The sequence below is a fragment of the Haliaeetus albicilla genome, chromosome 10 (assembly GCF_947461875.1).
Source record: "Haliaeetus albicilla chromosome 10, bHalAlb1.1, whole genome shotgun sequence".
NCBI classification, from domain to species: Eukaryota; Metazoa; Chordata; class Aves; order Accipitriformes; family Accipitridae; genus Haliaeetus; species Haliaeetus albicilla.
The window spans coordinates 31,480,679-31,497,168 of NC_091492.1; the positions used below are offsets into that span (position 1 = coordinate 31,480,679).

General features: G+C 42.7%; 1 protein-coding gene across 2 annotated transcripts in view; it reads right to left on the reverse strand.

Annotated features, from left to right (window-relative positions):
• Positions 1-9,117: 9,117 nt before the first annotated feature.
• Positions 9,118-16,490, reverse strand: part of SBNO1 (strawberry notch homolog 1) — a 36,116-nt gene continuing 28,743 nt past the window's right edge. For both annotated transcript variants that reach the window (XM_069794808.1, XM_009927217.2), the window contains exons 28-32: positions 16,312-16,404; positions 15,708-15,845; positions 14,929-15,005; positions 13,954-14,147; positions 9,118-12,997 (exon numbers count right to left, since the gene is read on the reverse strand). In XM_069794808.1, the coding sequence (XP_069650909.1) occupies positions 12,855-12,997; positions 13,954-14,147; positions 14,929-15,005; positions 15,708-15,845; positions 16,312-16,404 (645 nt within the window). In that variant the 3' untranslated portion in view covers positions 9,118-12,854. The remainder of the gene's footprint in view (positions 12,998-13,953; positions 14,148-14,928; positions 15,006-15,707; positions 15,846-16,311; positions 16,405-16,490) is intronic.

Consider the following 16,490-nt stretch of genomic DNA (forward strand, 5'->3'; position numbering starts at 1 on the left):
AACTTCACTTCCAGATTTGTAAATAACTGCCTTTCTGTTGACTCCTGGAAGGCCAGCAAAGTCCTGCAGGCGAGGGGCATGCCGCTCTGGGATTTTCCATTGCTGTGCGGTTGTTTACAGTCACACCGAGTGAGTGCGAAATGGGAGTGTTCCGAGCTTGCTGTGTTTTTCACAGCTTTACACCAACTCTACAAAGCTGCGCTCAGAGCAACACTGTGAAGAACAAGATCCCCTGTGTTTTGCTTGGGTTTTATAATGACAGCTTCAAAATATACAATATTCTGGGGGGGGGGGGGGGTAAGGAAATGATCCTGTAAAGATTATCCTTTCTTCAGCAAAAGACACTGTGAGCTTTGGAGCAAACTGTGAGGGTCAGGCTTGATGACATGGTCAGGCTTGTAGGGCCAGATTATTTTCTTGTGAGTGGGAACCCAGCAGTACCACATCTCAGTATTTTACATCTGCTCCGCAGTTCTCTGGGCACAGGTAGCAGTGGTGGCACAAGACACAAGACCCTGGTAAATTACAACCTTACTGCTTGGCCTCGGATGCTATGTAAGCTTCAACTGACTTTACTAGCTGCCTCTTGTTTTTTTGCAGACACCGCTTAAGTTGGCTTGGGTAGGAAGTTCCTACAAGCTCTTCCTATCTGCCATGTACTCTGTGGATTCACTTCAGTTGTTCTGAACCAGGTGTGGCCACAAGAATAAAACCACCATCATGCTTGGCCCCTGGGCTGACAATTTAGCAGGGTGACCACAGATTCAAGCTCCCTTGGAGCAGCTGCCTGCAGTTTAAACTTGGTTTATGTCACGAGCATGGCTTGCACTGCCGAGAGTTGTGTTCTGCACGTGCAAAACCCTGCTTCGACTGTAACACCTACAGTTCCAGCAGCGTGCACGCTCCAGGCTGTTTGCAGCAAGCCGCAGGTCCCGGCTCTGCAGACTGATGGCACAGTCTTGTTTACTGACAGCAGAAGCAGCTCTTAATCACCAAGTGGCCAAGTCATAGAGCAGGAAATACAGCAGAGCCATTTTATCACACATGTGACATTTTCAAGCTTTCTCCACACTAGGAGGTAACTTGAAAATAAATGTGTGTGCTTACGTTTTTCAGCAAGGGAGGATGGACAGTAAGAGGTGCCTGTCTCTTCAGTCATCTGCAAGCACAGATGATATATTTTCCAGGTATGGCTACCTCTTCTCAGTTGTGTAAGATCTGCAGCATTCACCCTGTCCCCCTCCTCTTTTCCTTTTCTTTGTATTTTCTCTGTTCCCTCTCCTGGTTTGACTTTCTCACCTCTGCTCCTCCCAAACCACTGGGAATACTCAGCAGCCAGTCTTTCCACAGAGTAAGCTTTCCAGCCCCTGCTGAGCCAAGCTCTGACTGATCTCAAGGAGGTTTTCCCTTCCCTCTGTGAGGCTGGATGCTGTACCCCTCTGGCGAGGGTGTAAAGAATCCACATGCAAAGTGTGATGTAGGAAGGCACTGGCAGCTGGTTATGAGGACAGCTCTTCGCAGCAGAGCTAGGGGCCTTGGGCCATGCTTGAAGACAAACTTGTTTGTCCCCTTGTATCTGGAAATAAAACTAAATAGCCATCAGTTTCTGCAGAGTGATGCTGTAACACTCTTGGAGACCTGCAAATGGAGAGCACAAACTAGGCTTGTTTCTTGTCATCTCGGATTATATCAACAATAAGAAGAATTAAAGATGGCATGGTGACACCCTGTTTTTTCCTGGCATGTCTTTGACATGTGTAAAACATTGCATTTGCACATTAATTTCAATGTAATTAATTGTTGTCAGGCTTAATGAATTGAGTGACTTAGGGATGTTCTAACTGTCCTTTCCCCGCCACAGAGACCCATGTAGCAGCAAGGGGAAAGAGAAGGGAAGTTTGTTCCTTTTTCTGGAGGGAGTTTATAGTCCAATACTTATCCCTACATTTCTAGGGATCCAGCATCACACATAAAACAATCATAGAGGCACCTACAAGTTTCTGAGCACTAATTTAACCTGCAAGTCCCAACTGCTCTCTTGTGCTAAAACAAAGATAATAATCCAAAATGAAGTGAAAAGTCTCTGATAGACCTAGGCTGAAAATTAAGCTTTTTAAGCCTTGAGTGAAGGCAGGCTTAACCTCTTTGAAGAGCACAAGTGGTAGAGGCAAGTGAGTGTCAGCTCTAACAAATAGCATTTTAAAAGATACTTCACAGAGCTGAGTACCATTCTTACTGGGGTTGTTAATGAGCCACCACCTCCTGGTGTAGAACACCTCCTTCCCTGGGCCCTGCTCCAGGGCCACCTCACATGCTCCTGGGGCTGTCTGGGACACTGGCACAGAGGGAAAATTGTGTATTTTATCCTTTTTGGCACTATTGTTGCTCTCTTCTTATCGCCCTGCTACAGCTCCTTACATTCCTGTTCCCTATGACTGCTTCCTGCTGATGGTACAAGGTTTCCCTCCTGGTTCCCAAGAGAAAGCTGACAACCCTTGGTGTACCTCTACTGTGATCTGCTCTTTGGCTGATGTTTGCTGCTTACTGCCCCATTCTCACCAAAATGCACGAGAAACACCCAATCCTGAATAGAAATGCAGATTCCCCAGCTCTACCCTGTTGCCTTTTCTTCTCACACCTCAAAATACCCCTGGAAGCTCCCCCCCCTGCACAAAACAGCCCTCTGAGACCCTCTGCAAGGAGGGCTGCAATACAGAATGCCGAAGCCAAAAGCGCTGTGGCAGCAGCCGTGAGCCAGGCCCCAGGAAATCCTCTCCCAGCGCCTGGCCCGCGTCAGCAGACAGGCTTGCAACAATTTGGGATCGAAGTTTGGATGCCTATTCCGGACGGGCTCTCCCCTTAAATTCTCCCAGACAAACTTTTTCTCAGCCTAGCCCTGCTCCCCACTTTCAGATGGTTCCTCCCAGGCCAGATGTCGTATTATCTGGAGCGACTTTCCCTCCCAGCCTTGTTTTCCTCCTACTCCTGAGTCCTTTGTCTGGCTGCCAAGTGGAACAGCCCTGCCAGGCAGACAGCTGCTCAGCATCGCCGCGCGGGTGCTGCCCGATGGGCTGAGGAGCCGATTCCAGGCTCGTTCCATCTTTGAGGGGGACATTTTGCCTTAGAGATGGCGTGTACCAGAAGGAGAAAAAGCAAATAGCACCTGTAAAGCTGTTGGAAGAGACTGGAAATGTGTAAGACAAAGAGGCCTTAATGCTGCTCTGGGTTTACCTTCGAGATAGTGTGAGTAGCAGCCTGCTCTATGCTGCTCCGGCTGGAGGTCTCCCTGGAGGACCACAGAGCAGGAATGAGAAGTTTCCAAGCCCTCAGCCACAAAAGCACAGGCCTGGAATCTCTCTAATGAGAGTTTTCCTCTTTGCAGTTTGCCAGGCAAACAAGCACCAGGCACCAATATCAAAACCAGCCCAGATTCCAATGGAAACCAGCAAAGAAAATAAGGGCAGAAAGGAAAAAGCTTCGTTTTGCTTGTTAAGAACAGGCAAATAAGGCTACTGAGCCCCTCTCAGCCAGCAGGATTGCTCTCCCTGCCCTGCCGAGCACAGGGTGAAGCCAGGCGGGCTGCCCGGCCGCGGGCTGGGGCCAGGGGGCTCCTCCTTCCTTGCCGTTGCTTGCAGGGATGGATTATCACGTTATCCCCACATTACAGGGCTTCCCTGCATCGTCTTTCCAGACGAACGAGCGCTCCACCCTGCCCGATTCCTTCAGTTTGCCTGGAAGGACTCTCCCTTCTTGCCCTGCGGGCTGGACTCTCGTTACCCTCCCACTCCTGAGCCCTTGAAGGCTGTGCCAAGGAGGGTGGCCCAGCCCAGGGTGCAGCGAGCTGGCACCGCTCGGCTGCCGGGCTGTGGCCAGGCCCTGCCTCTGCCGCCCGCCCTGTGCGGCTGTGGGCCCGGGGCAGGGAATACCCCACCCTTTGGCTGGGGCAGAGGAGGCTTGGAAACTCGCTTTCATCCTAGTCCTGTCTGGGAAAGAGCAGAGAAATCCACAGCAAAGCTGAGTGCTGGCTCGCCTGAAGGGCTTCCCGTACGCAGGCTGGTGTCAAACACCCAAATGCCCTAATCAGATTGTGTCCATGTGAAATAAGCGTCCACGTGACACCTGCGATGGCTGCAGAATTGAATTACGTTTTGGAGGGACACATTGCGGTGAAGCCTCACAGAAAACTTTCCAAGTGCAAACCAAGTGTCACCAGACCAGTGACATATTCCTGACGCACATCATTGAGAGGCACAAACACCTCTGTCCCTCATAGCCTCGTTGTGACACCAACTGTAGAGCCTGACAGGAGCATCCCTAATTGTTTTGTTACTGGTCATCTGAGCAAAGGAAGTGGAGGAGAGAGTGGAAGTAAAGCCCAGGGCTGGAAAATGGAAAATGACTGTGGGGAAAGGAATGTGGAGCTTCACAACAACTCGGGGCGTGGGGAGGTGGGGGGAGAAGAGCACAGAGCAGAGAGAAGGGGGAAGGAGGAAAACTAGGGGGTAAATTGCAGCGACCCAACAGCACAGGCTCTCCGAGTGCAGCGCGTGGCACGGGCAGCTCCTGGGTGGTCTTCAGTCGGGCACCGTACAGCCCTTGATGGACACTGCCGGGCATGGTGCTTCCTTCCCTTGCCCAGGCCAGAGCCGCAGACACAGCTTTTGCCAGGCTGAGTCTAACACATCTGCTGAGTTCCTGCCCCAGGACAGCACTTGAGGCAGAAGTAAGAGCCCTGAAGACGCCTCTTGCTAAGCTGGTGCCTGCATACGAGGATTGCTGGTGTAAAAAAAGCCTCTGTGCCCAGCTCAGTGAGTGCATGGGTGTGGAGTCTTGCAGTGCCGATTGCTGGATTTCACTCTCCCAGCAGAGGCAGTGGGACAGGGTGATACCCACAGAGTTAGGGCTTGGAAATGCCGAGTATTTTTAGGCAGCCAAATAATCAAACTCTGCCTAAACATCTACCTGAAGAGCAAAAGCAGCAGCCTACTGCCCTGCAATACTGCCTACAAACCCCTTCTTCCCCCCCTAAAAAAGCGAAGAGGGGAGGCCGCAGGGTGCCCCCGAGTCTCTCTGGAGCAAACACGCTGTGGGTCTTCCCCACAGAGCCGCTGGCCAGCCAGCCGCCCCGGCAGACACTGCAGCCTGGCAGGCACCACGCTGGCCCCGTCGAGGGCTCTATATTGTGTGCGCACAGAAAGGGAAGGACAGTCCCGGATGTGAAGGATTTACAGCCCTGGCAGAGGCTCGTCACAGGAGATAGCGTTGTCTGTAATTTAAATCGTGCAGTCTGAGGCCGAGACTTGCCAGTGATCTAACATGACGTGGCTGAGGCACGAGCCAAAGGCAGAGTCCCCAAGGCCCTGAAGCGTGGTCCACTTGCCCAAAAGTGCTTTCAGGAAGGCAGGCCAGGCCGTGGCATCCTCCCCAAGAGCGCACGGGCCTGGGACATGCTTTTCTCTTGCCAAGGAAGGGAGAAAACACCAGTGTTTTGCTCCAGTCTGCCCTGGAAAGCAGCAAAGGGCCAGCAGGACACACATGGCTCAGCAGCTGTCTTGCAGTCCCAAGGCCCACACTGGGGCTGGGAGAACTGCGGGGCCCCTCACAAAAGCAGGCAGGAGCTGTTGCCACGGAAGTCCCACTCCCTGCACACTGCCTGGGCGAAGCAGCACTGCCCGCTCCCAAAGCCCAGCTCTCCTGCACAGAGAGGGGTAACGCTGGGGACGGTTTGTGGACACCAGCTGCAGGCTCAGATCTGCACTGTTTCATTGCTCACAGATCTATGTTTTTGTTCAGTCCAAGTAACTTCACGGGAGATCTTACCCAGGAGTAGTTAAATCACTTGCACCCTGGTTTATGATTTAACTTAGTCACTAGGCCGATACAGATCTCTGTTTCATGCTCTGCAATTCATTGTATATTTAGCAGGCACGGTCAATTCTTCCACCTTATAAATGGGGAAGGAAGGAACATATAAACCAGACCTGGACTTCCAAAGGTAGAAGCCGCCAGCTCACGAGCTGCCCCTCTGGCATTTTTAAGGTATAGTATTTACATATTGGAAAAAAGCCAATAAAACCTCTTTTAAACATTTCTCCCTTACTTACAGAACAAAGTCTACTGCTTTATGAAAATGAATAATTAAATTCTGAGGTTTGGGCATCTTCATTTATTCCTGAGAACTTGGCATCATCACTCTTCCAGATTTGGGGAAAATGAGAGTAAAAGTCAATATAAAATGATTTACAAAAACAAGATTAGTCTGTTTATCCCAAGCTAACTCTTTAGATAAAGGAAAGATATTTGCATGCTATATACAAAATATGAAGAAGTTGATGCTTTCTAATCTTGGTACAGTTTTTGTTTTTATAAACTCTCCTCCCTTTTTTAAGATCATGACAGCATTCAGAGAATGTAATGAATCTGCTCTTAACTACCAATAAAGCCAGTTTAATTAACCAGTGAAACTAACCAGGTTAAGTGCCAGGTATTTAAGTGGATTGAAATAAAAGATGTTTGGATTATTAGAACATGACTTCTACTCATCTGAAGGATCCTAAACTGGAGTGACAATGAGTATGCTTAATGTATGCAGAAGTACTGCTGAAAGGCATTCCAATATAAACAACCTATGTGGATAAGTTCCACAACAGAAAATTAAACGGGAAAAAAAACCCCATAGTAGTAGTCGGTTTAATTTATTTAACAATTTTTTTACCAAAAAAACCCCCAAACCAACCCTCAATACAGAATTCATCATGTTCCACAGTTTGTCATTTTTGTGAGTATAAAGCTTTCTAAACATTGCTGTAGTATTTTATTGCCAGGCACTCAAAGTTCTGCCACTTTGTATGAGGACAGTTGGCATGCACAGGTATTGTCTGCTCACACGGAGAACGCAGGGACATGCAGCGCAATACTGTGCTGGAGGATGAAGTCTTTAGGGTTGGCAAAGGTTTCCAATTAGGGCAGGCAATAAAATCAACACACACAATTAATCTTAAATGTTATGCGGCTTTGGAATTCTGTCACATTGGACTGTTAAAGGTGTAGACTGAAGAAGTACTAATAGCAGAGTCCTACTTTAAAAAAATAGCGTATCCTTTGTGCAGAGGTAGTATCACAGCAAAAGTTATTGCAGGGATGCAGTACAGCCCCTCCACAGGATTGCTGGAAGATGCTGAGGCAGGGAACACCCACCTTGAGTAAAACTCAGTAGGCCGTGGGACTTTATGTCAATGACTGAAAAATAAATCAAATGACTTGGCAAATAAAAATGCCATTATGCGCCTGCAATAAATCTGGCATTTTACTGGTTATCCTTTCCAAATCAGAAAGTAGATACATAAATATGTATGCAATCAGGAATGTCAGTAGAAATGTTTCTTTATGCTTCCCAGTGCAAATGAAGTACAGGAAAACTACTCTTCTACAGGTGACCTGTCTCATTAAAGTTATGCCCTAAGCACAACTGAGTTGAGAAACACTAGCCAAACTTGGTTCTTACAAAATAAGACTCAACACGTTGATTCAGGTATTTAAGCACTGCAGGACCTTATGAACAAAAAACATAATTTAAATCCAAATGTATTTCTATATTGGTTAAGCTGCCTGCTTATGTGCACCACAGATCCATTACTTTCAGTCTGTCCTCTCAGCACAGACGTCTTTCTTCTGGAAAGAAATGTCAACACCCTTCGCACATATGGCGTGCAGTTCAACAAAAACCTGCGGTATCAGATCACAACACAGCAGGCGAAAAATTCCTTACACAAGTTTTGGCCTTCACTTAAACCTGTCCAGTTCCTATTCTTGAATCTTATTACTTCCTCAAACTTAATTAATTCAAAAATTATTTTGGACCCATTAAGAAATAGCAAAGCACATCAAATCAAGTAAGTTCTTGCTAGGTTTTTACTTATCACTCTCTGTTGCATAACCTTTTAGAGGCAATCTGCCCTCAGCTGTTGCAAATTGTAGCTGAGAAACACTGGTGTTTCCAGCCTTTTCTTCCCTCCTTCGTATTTTTGGCCTTAAAAAGGGAGTTGTTGCTTTTCAAACTCAATATAAAGGCTAAGCAGCAGATGAGGCCAATGCTGCTCTCAGCTGAAGCGTCAGCCCTCGAGGTTTCCCATGTCTCATTCTGCACTCAGGCATGTTTGCGGTTGCATTACTTTATTACTTCTGCCAACTTTGTCAGTCTTTACCCTGAGAGTCTGTGACACGGAACCACACACTGCAGCTGCCAGCACATGACAAAAGCACCTCCGTTATTTCTCCATGTTCATTGTACTGACCACAGAAACTACCAGAAGTATTTTGTTGCTGTTTGCAGCTGGACACTTCTTGCCACAGCTCTCCAGTCAACGGACTTTGCAAACCACTTAATTCAGGTAACAACTGTATGGACACAGTCCTTCCCAGCAAGAGGAGAAGGGCAAAACCTGTGTGACAACTGCTGGAAGCTTAAGGGCAAAATAAGAGACAGACAATTCAAGGGATTTCTCATTAATCTCTAACTTTGATATAAATATATGTATTTTTATCTGGCAATTAAAAATATGCACCAATTTTTCAAAGGTAAGAAATTGCCATTACCTCAATTTTGCACATTTAGACATTATATGAAGCTCAAAACTTTCCCAGGAAATACAAAAGATGCATCTTTTCTACTCTCAAATTACCCGCCTTTCGACAGTGCTTTTAAGACAGTTAACATTTAATATGAACATAGTAATCATACTTTTACATGTTAGGACAGTGGGCAGGTCCTATTGCTGATGCATTTAATTCTGGGACTCATAGGAGCTCACTAAATGCACAATTGGAGATACTAGTAAGTGGAAGAAAATGGAAATGTATCTAGGATTAAAGCTCAAGATCTGAAACACACTGAAAAGACTAAAGAAAACAAACTGCATGAAAATTTAAGTATTAGTTTCTCTCTGATACAGGCACTAAGAAGTGAATAGTACCAGTCACTGAAAGACACTGGGAATCCATTTGTCTCAAAAAAACGCATTATACACTAAAATATAAAATAAAACCACATAGCATCAAAAGGATCACAAAGACAGACAATTGATAATTTTGAAAAAAATGATGACAACATAGAACATCTACAACATATGCACACATCCCTTGGAAGTTTTATATATGCTATATATATTTCAAAGTACACACAAACTGCCTGTTTGGCAGGTTGAGAAAATAGGAATACATCTTGGGAAGGTCATGAAGGAAAAAAAAAAAACACAAAGGAAAACAAGAGTTATTTACATTCAATAATTCAGTAGCCTTTAACATCTCTATATACATACATACTCTTTCTAGATATGTACAGACTGCAGTGGGATCTGAATGAAGCTTATTCCAAACACAAAAGAAAAATACAAAAACCCCTTGATAATTCACTTGACAAATGTTTACAGGTTGCAGAGCTTTCTTCGTTTACAAAGAAAATACTACACACTGACTAGACAACTGGCATCTTTGGGGAACTTTAAGTCCTTACAAAAGGTGTGTGTTCCCAACAGACCATACAGTGATTGGAAAAAAAATTGAAAACTTGCTGTGCAGAGGGAGTTTTTAGTGGGTTATAATTGCATTTACTGTGTCAGATGTATCTTAAGTATGAAACTAGTTAACAAGTCAGAATTTTGTTGCTGTCAAGAGACAGTTTAAAAAAGAAACCCCAAAATTGTATCCCTTCAATTCCCAAGTCAAATATATATCTTCCCCTGCTATAGCATGCTTCCAAAACTCATGGGGTACAGAAGTTGCTACTGCTTTACATTTAGCTTTGCCCCTGTTATCAGAGACATCTATCCTTTATAAATTTTATATTCATTTCAGATGATTTGTATGAAGCAGGTCAATGCCCCACAAGTAGGAAAACTAGACCATTCTTGCCTAGCCTGGCAATTTATGACATGACAATTGGTCTCTCCTTTTTCCTCCCTGTGAGGATGTTTGTCTTGCAGGCAGTGCTGCAAGAAGATACCACATAGCTGTTCCTTATCCCATCCACAGTGCTATTTTTATTCCTTTTCTCCCCCAAGCTTTATCAGCAGCTCATACAAGGAACAAACTACTACCAAAAAACCACACCCCAACCACTGAGCAGGATTTTTCAAGAGAAAATGTTTCTGTAGCTTGAAGGATATTTTTGTTGTTGTTGTTAACCTTTAAGATGCTATAACACTCCAGAGCTGTGGATGCAGATGTTAGTAACCGAATGAGAAAGCCAAAGCATTGACAGTGGCAAGCAGCAGAGCAGGCAAAGGAGAGCAAGTCAGGGAATGGATTTCTGGAATGGGAACAGTTCTTACAGATCTTGTAAGTACTGCCCGTTTTTTTCCCCTCCAAGGGACACAAGTCCATGGGAAGTTTAAGAGGGTGTGAGCAAACAGCATATGCTATGAACTCCTGAAGTAGTATGGTTTGGTTATCAATACAGAGAATATTCAACTCAGTATTTGCTCATCCCAACCACTGAAGTTAGCACAACAGGCTGAGAAGAGCACTTAGGAACTGAAGCGTACTTAAATAACAGCTTGCTTTTTTTTTTTTTAAGAAAAGTAAAATTACCATTTGTGAACCTACCACTTCCAGAACCATCTTTCTGAGGATTAAAATCTAAAATGTTGTGTTACCATCTCAGATGGTAGAAGTTTCTACACCAAATAATAATAATAATAATAATAATAAAAAGTCAGCAAAGTCCACACACAGCTTGCTGGTACTAGTTATTTGGTTCGCTGTCTGCTGCAATAGTAATCTGTCAACATACTTCTCAAAATCCCAATTACTTTTCCTGGAATGGATGCCAAATACACCCAATGGTGGGTACAAAACACATGAACATCCTCCCCCACACCCTGTCTGTGGTCTACAGTTTTCCAGGGCATGTCAGCTCCTACTGGTATCACAGCACTCAGGCAAGCTTCCCTTTACTACCAGAGAATTAAAAAAACTCCCAACACACCTACCACCTCCATTACAAGTACTTTACAGAGATGTAGCAGGCACTATGGCAGTAGGGAGCATGCCGATTTATTCTAGATCTGTATTTCTAGTTAGTCACAAGCATGTGCAGGGGATTCATCCCCTTGACCCTTTCAGGCTGGGAGCTGAGGACAGCAGGCAGACTTTTTTCCCCAACAAGCAGGTGCTGTTACTGCACTGGGGTGCCAGCACAGGCAGTGTTAACAGAACCCCAAGTGAAATAATTCACATAAGGGAGCTTACCTCAGCCTGAAGTTGTGGAACTTCTGGCCCCGTGACTTATGGAAAAACTCTTTATGACACTTGAATCTGGCTCACTGAGTGTTTACAGAAGTGACATACGCTGCAGTGGATTGCTGCTCTCAGTCTGTCAAGTCAACCTTACTTAAAATATGCATCAAGGTTTAAACACAGTTTACTTCTTGCCTCATTAATGAGTTCAACTGAAATATTTGGACTGCAAGACAAAAGCCTGGTTAAAGCAGACTGGAACATGCCAAGTCCTGTCGAATTCCAATTGTACAGACTTGTTAGTTTTTTTGGAATACAGTGATTGCCTAAACAAGACTCCACTTCTTGTTAGTACAATAACTTTTATTTGACATCTACAAGATCATTATCTTGTAGTTTTTTTGGACAGGTTTATACAATCTCAATTTTTCAATAGTGCAACCTGTGCAAGCAAGAAATGACAAACATTGTCCTTCACTTTCTTATAAACATCTACTATTATAGGCAAAACAAAACTTACCCATATTATAGATAAGTGACTATTCACATTTGTACATTACAATTTCTTTTAAACAGCTCCAGATAAACTCTACAATGTCTTACAACATATTAAACAGTATTCAAGTTACTGGGTAACAGAAACAGCACATACAGCGGAACCCTCAAGTGTTTCCCATTCTCTAATTTACAGCTCAAGTAAGGTTTCATCTTACAAGTGACAAATTAAATTACATTAATGAAGTAAAAAATATAAGATTGTATGCGAGATGGAAGTGAATTTGCACTTAAGTTTCCATAACCACCTCGGATTAAGGAAATGCTTCAATTTAAGGAAAATAGGCATCCAGCCATCTTTGCAGTACACATTAGGAATACCATTAATACATTAAAAATGAACTAATTTTAATTTAAGATGTTTATCACAAAAAGAACATGTTGTAGACTCAAATATATAACCCCCAGGAGAGAACCAGAAAAAATGCAACACCTGGGTATAAACACTATAAAAATGCAATAACCAATGCTGTACAACTAAGATTGTGTTTCTCTCTGAATTCTTGTCTTGTGTGTTTATCCTGTCCATGCCCGTTTCCAAAGACATGCACTGTCAAACAGAAACTGGGAAGGAACCTGAATGCATGATGTGCAACCTCTAGGTTTCATGCTTTTACAAACTCATAAATTGAAGAGAAAAACCCAATATATATTTTCTATATATATACTCAATACATGCATTCAAGGATATCTCCCACAGCAATGGCATTGATGCACTGCGTTAAACCCTGAGCACTGTATGACAAGATAAAAATAAAGCCTGCTTGGGGATTTTCAAGCATTTTCAAACAAAATTGTGGTTTGTAGCTTAAAAGGCCAAAAGTAAAAGCAAACAGGAAGCACTACAGAGAGCATAAGGAAAGACAGATGCACCACCATAAACAACTGCTGGCTTTCAGTTCTACCAACCTTTTTAGATCTCTTTATTCCCAAAGTATTTGAGAGCACACAACTGAACTGAAAAAGTTATATTTCTTTGGAATCTGTCCCTGATTTTTATGCAAGTGATATGCTTTTACAGCCTTTTCCTCAAACACCAAAGTCAACACCTGTAGTTTGTCCTCTTATGCATTGTTGAAATTGGTGATGCTTTGCGGGTGATGCTGCTGCCATATCTGCTGCTGTTGTACTGCAAGCTGTTGAGACTGGTCTGACGTTGACAGGAGGTTTACAAGGGGCGATACACAATTTGCAGGAATGATCAAACCTGAAAATGGCAACAAATCAATTGTTTCATAAGCATGCAAACAATTTGTTCATTAAAACCTCAGGCTGACAATTCCACCATTTAATTTATGCAACAGTCAACAGCAACCATTGCCAATGTCAAGTCTAATCAAGCACAGCTACCAGTTCTGCTTCTCAATAAGAGGTTTATCTTCAGAAGTCTTCACTAGTCCTTTAGGTCATGAAGTAGTATAAATAAGTTGCCATTTTGCCCCAAAGACAAGTTTTATTCTTATGTTATCCGCTGACACATAAAACCAGAAGTCAGCTACTTTTGCTTTTTCTAGTCTCTCAGAAGTTACAACACCATGAAACTTTAAATATGAAAAACCTAGTTTCAACATCTTAGAAAACTGTTACTAGAGTATGAGCTGCCATGATGTCGCACATCCACAGGAAGTCCATGTTTAAACAAAAAAATAAAATGGAGATTTCAGCCTCTGAGGTACCTGCTATGAGGGCTTCACCAGGAGGTTTAGCAGCAAGAAATGACATCATCTTGAAGTCATTTTAAACTGATTACACGTGACTTTCAGTAGCTCAAAACCCATGAAAACAACAATTTCAAGGGCTTACTATCCTTTGCCAGAAGTGGGGAAAAAAGTGGAGCCCTTATGGTTTCAAAGATAGCTTGGCTCGAACAGGCCGAATAGGATGATTTTATTCCTAGTAAATCAAAAGAACTGACAGAATAAGTGTTCCAAAGCCTGGCTGAAAAAAATGTCTTCCTTCTTTAACCTAACTCAAAACAATGTTTGTACTATGAAGATGTATTTCAACAGTTGTACTTCTGCCCCTCCCCAACATACACACTGCTGAGCCTTTTCTCCTGTAGAGGACTTTATAAAAAGATGCTTATGTGACTCTCAGAGTGACTTGTAAGTTACAACTACCTCCCACCTTAAATGGAAATAAAGGAGCAGACAAGCTACTTACCTACGATCCTCTGCCCATCTTCTGTTCTTAGACGAACTATTTGCATTTTCACATTTGTACCACTCACAGAGGCTAGAACGCCTTCTACTTTTGTCCAGACGCTCAATACTGAACCACACAAGACATAGTAAGTTCGACAGCGGAGTCCCACTTCACAAACTAATCCCAAGCCTGCCTTCTTACAATTGCCTCTCCTACAGCAGAGAGAAAAAAAAGCTTTCAAAAGAATTCTGCAAACAGAAAGTATCCAATTCAGTTAAAAAAGACTTGAAGTTATTTAACATGTACTCAGAGTTGAGCAAGGGCTGCAAGTACACCGTAAGGGCAGGATACTTTATCCACAGCATGCCTCTAATGGCAAAGCTTTGAGAAGTGTTGGCCTATTTAGGACCACATCTCCAAAATGTACAGGCAGAGCTTTAAGCCAAAGATACCGCTCATTTAGATCACCCGAGAACCTGAATCTGTTACATATGAAACTGGTATCTGATCAGTATATTTCAGAAACTCCATTATTAATCTGAAACTTCTACCAGTTATGCTGTTCCTCAGGAATTGAGACATCAGCTACTGAGTTCAGACACACTGTTAGACGAGGTAGCACAAAACCAGCTGTTTCTGACATCTATCTCACCTCTACATGAATATAAATATTTTTTCCCCCAAATAACATTGGAACTATCCTACCACAATAATAGGTTAGATCAAGACACTTAAAGCAGAAGCTACTCCTGGGTCATTATACTTCTACTGGAGTGCAATTCATACATTAGTGTTCATCTAACACATTAGGACTTTAAGGGCAAATGCAAAGCTTCATGTTTCTACTCAAAGGTTGGGTCATTTGACTGGTCATGGGACAATTTTTCTTAAGCAAGAAACAAGAAATCATGTGAATAGCAGAAGAACAGAAGTGATAACACAGTTTAGGTAAACAGTTTAAGTTAAAGCATCTACATGCACACGAATACTAACCAATAAGCATGGGTGCAGGTATCCGCAGAAGAATTGTACTGCTCTAACCAGTGTGGCAGAGCATCTTCAGAAGATACCTGGAAAAGTCATTCAAAGTGGGAATAATAATGAAGTAAAACACACCAAGACTTGCATAGAACAAAAGCAATTTGGTCATTACTATGAGAAAAGAGGGAGCACCAACATTATGATGGTGAAGAGAGGTACATTATCCTACATTATTATAATTTCAGGCTCTTCAATAGAAATGCCATCTCAAAGGATGAGCAAAATACTTGAACATAGCAGAACTGCAGAGCTTTTCCAATAAATCAACCTGGTCTCAGAATTTCCTCAAGTTTTTACAAATTCAACACCATAAAATTGTTTGAGAAGTGTTAGGTATCTTACCAGCCTCTAAACAAAATAATCCAAACTTTATCAGCCAACAGCTAAAACTTCAGCATCATAGCTTAGGATACACTGTATATCGCTGCTTATTTAAGAGCATGTTTGTACACCTTACACAGAAGCAAGACATTTCCTTGCTAGACCCTAAAAAAACCCCTCATTTTATATTACCACACCATAGACTACTTATATTCAGAAAGGTTTAGATATAGGAGTGCAGAAACCATGCAGACCCACTTAAAAAGACTCAAAATACGAGCTCTGCTCTGGAAAATAAGCCTAGTTTTTGATTCGCCAGAATTATACAAAAGTACCAGGAAAAAAAAAAAGTCCTTATATTTCTTTTCAAAATTTTCTAAGTTTAAAACTAGTATAATTTTAATGGTTACCTTCTTATATTTCTTTTTCAGGTCTGCACATGTTTCTAGTTTGAGTTGTTTTCCAGTATTTGGTCTGTATACTAAAAAAAGCTTCTTTTTAGGATTCACTTCTTTTACTAGAATAGCAGTTTTCTTGTTATTTCTTATCTGGAAAAGACAGACAAGCCAAAAACTTTGTAAGTTTAAACATGCTGACAGTATCTACCTTAAGTGAATCCATACTGTGTTCTTTACAGAGTAATAGTGCATGTGTGTGTGCAATAAGACAACAAGTAATAATAAGGACACCTTTAGAAGACAGTACCACTAATCTACATTAACATCACAACTTTTTGTTACAGTGAAAGCATCTGGTTTCTTGATGCAGGTTTAAATAAGAGCTATTAATTCAGGCTCACATTCCTATCAGAAAATATCCTGAGCAGCTAAAAAGGAGTGCTTCATACTTAGTGTTGGAAACAAACTTAACATGAATTTTAGTATAAGATTGAAAGCATTTTGCAAAACTGAACTGTAAATAATTTAGCCAGTAAATTTTTCAGAGGAGACAGCATATTTGGTTAGCCCCCCAAAAAACTTCTCTGAACATAATCCAAGAGACAAAGAATCCTACCTGTAGTGATAAATAAAATCCATCATCTGGACCTGTCTGTTCTGCCCAGATCTTAGTTGCTTCGTCCCAAGACATTCCTCTCTCTACACTGATCTAGAAGAGAGCCATACAGGGGTATTTGAATGGGAACAAACTTTAAAACAGTTACAGACATAGAAACTACAGAACCATAGAACCAA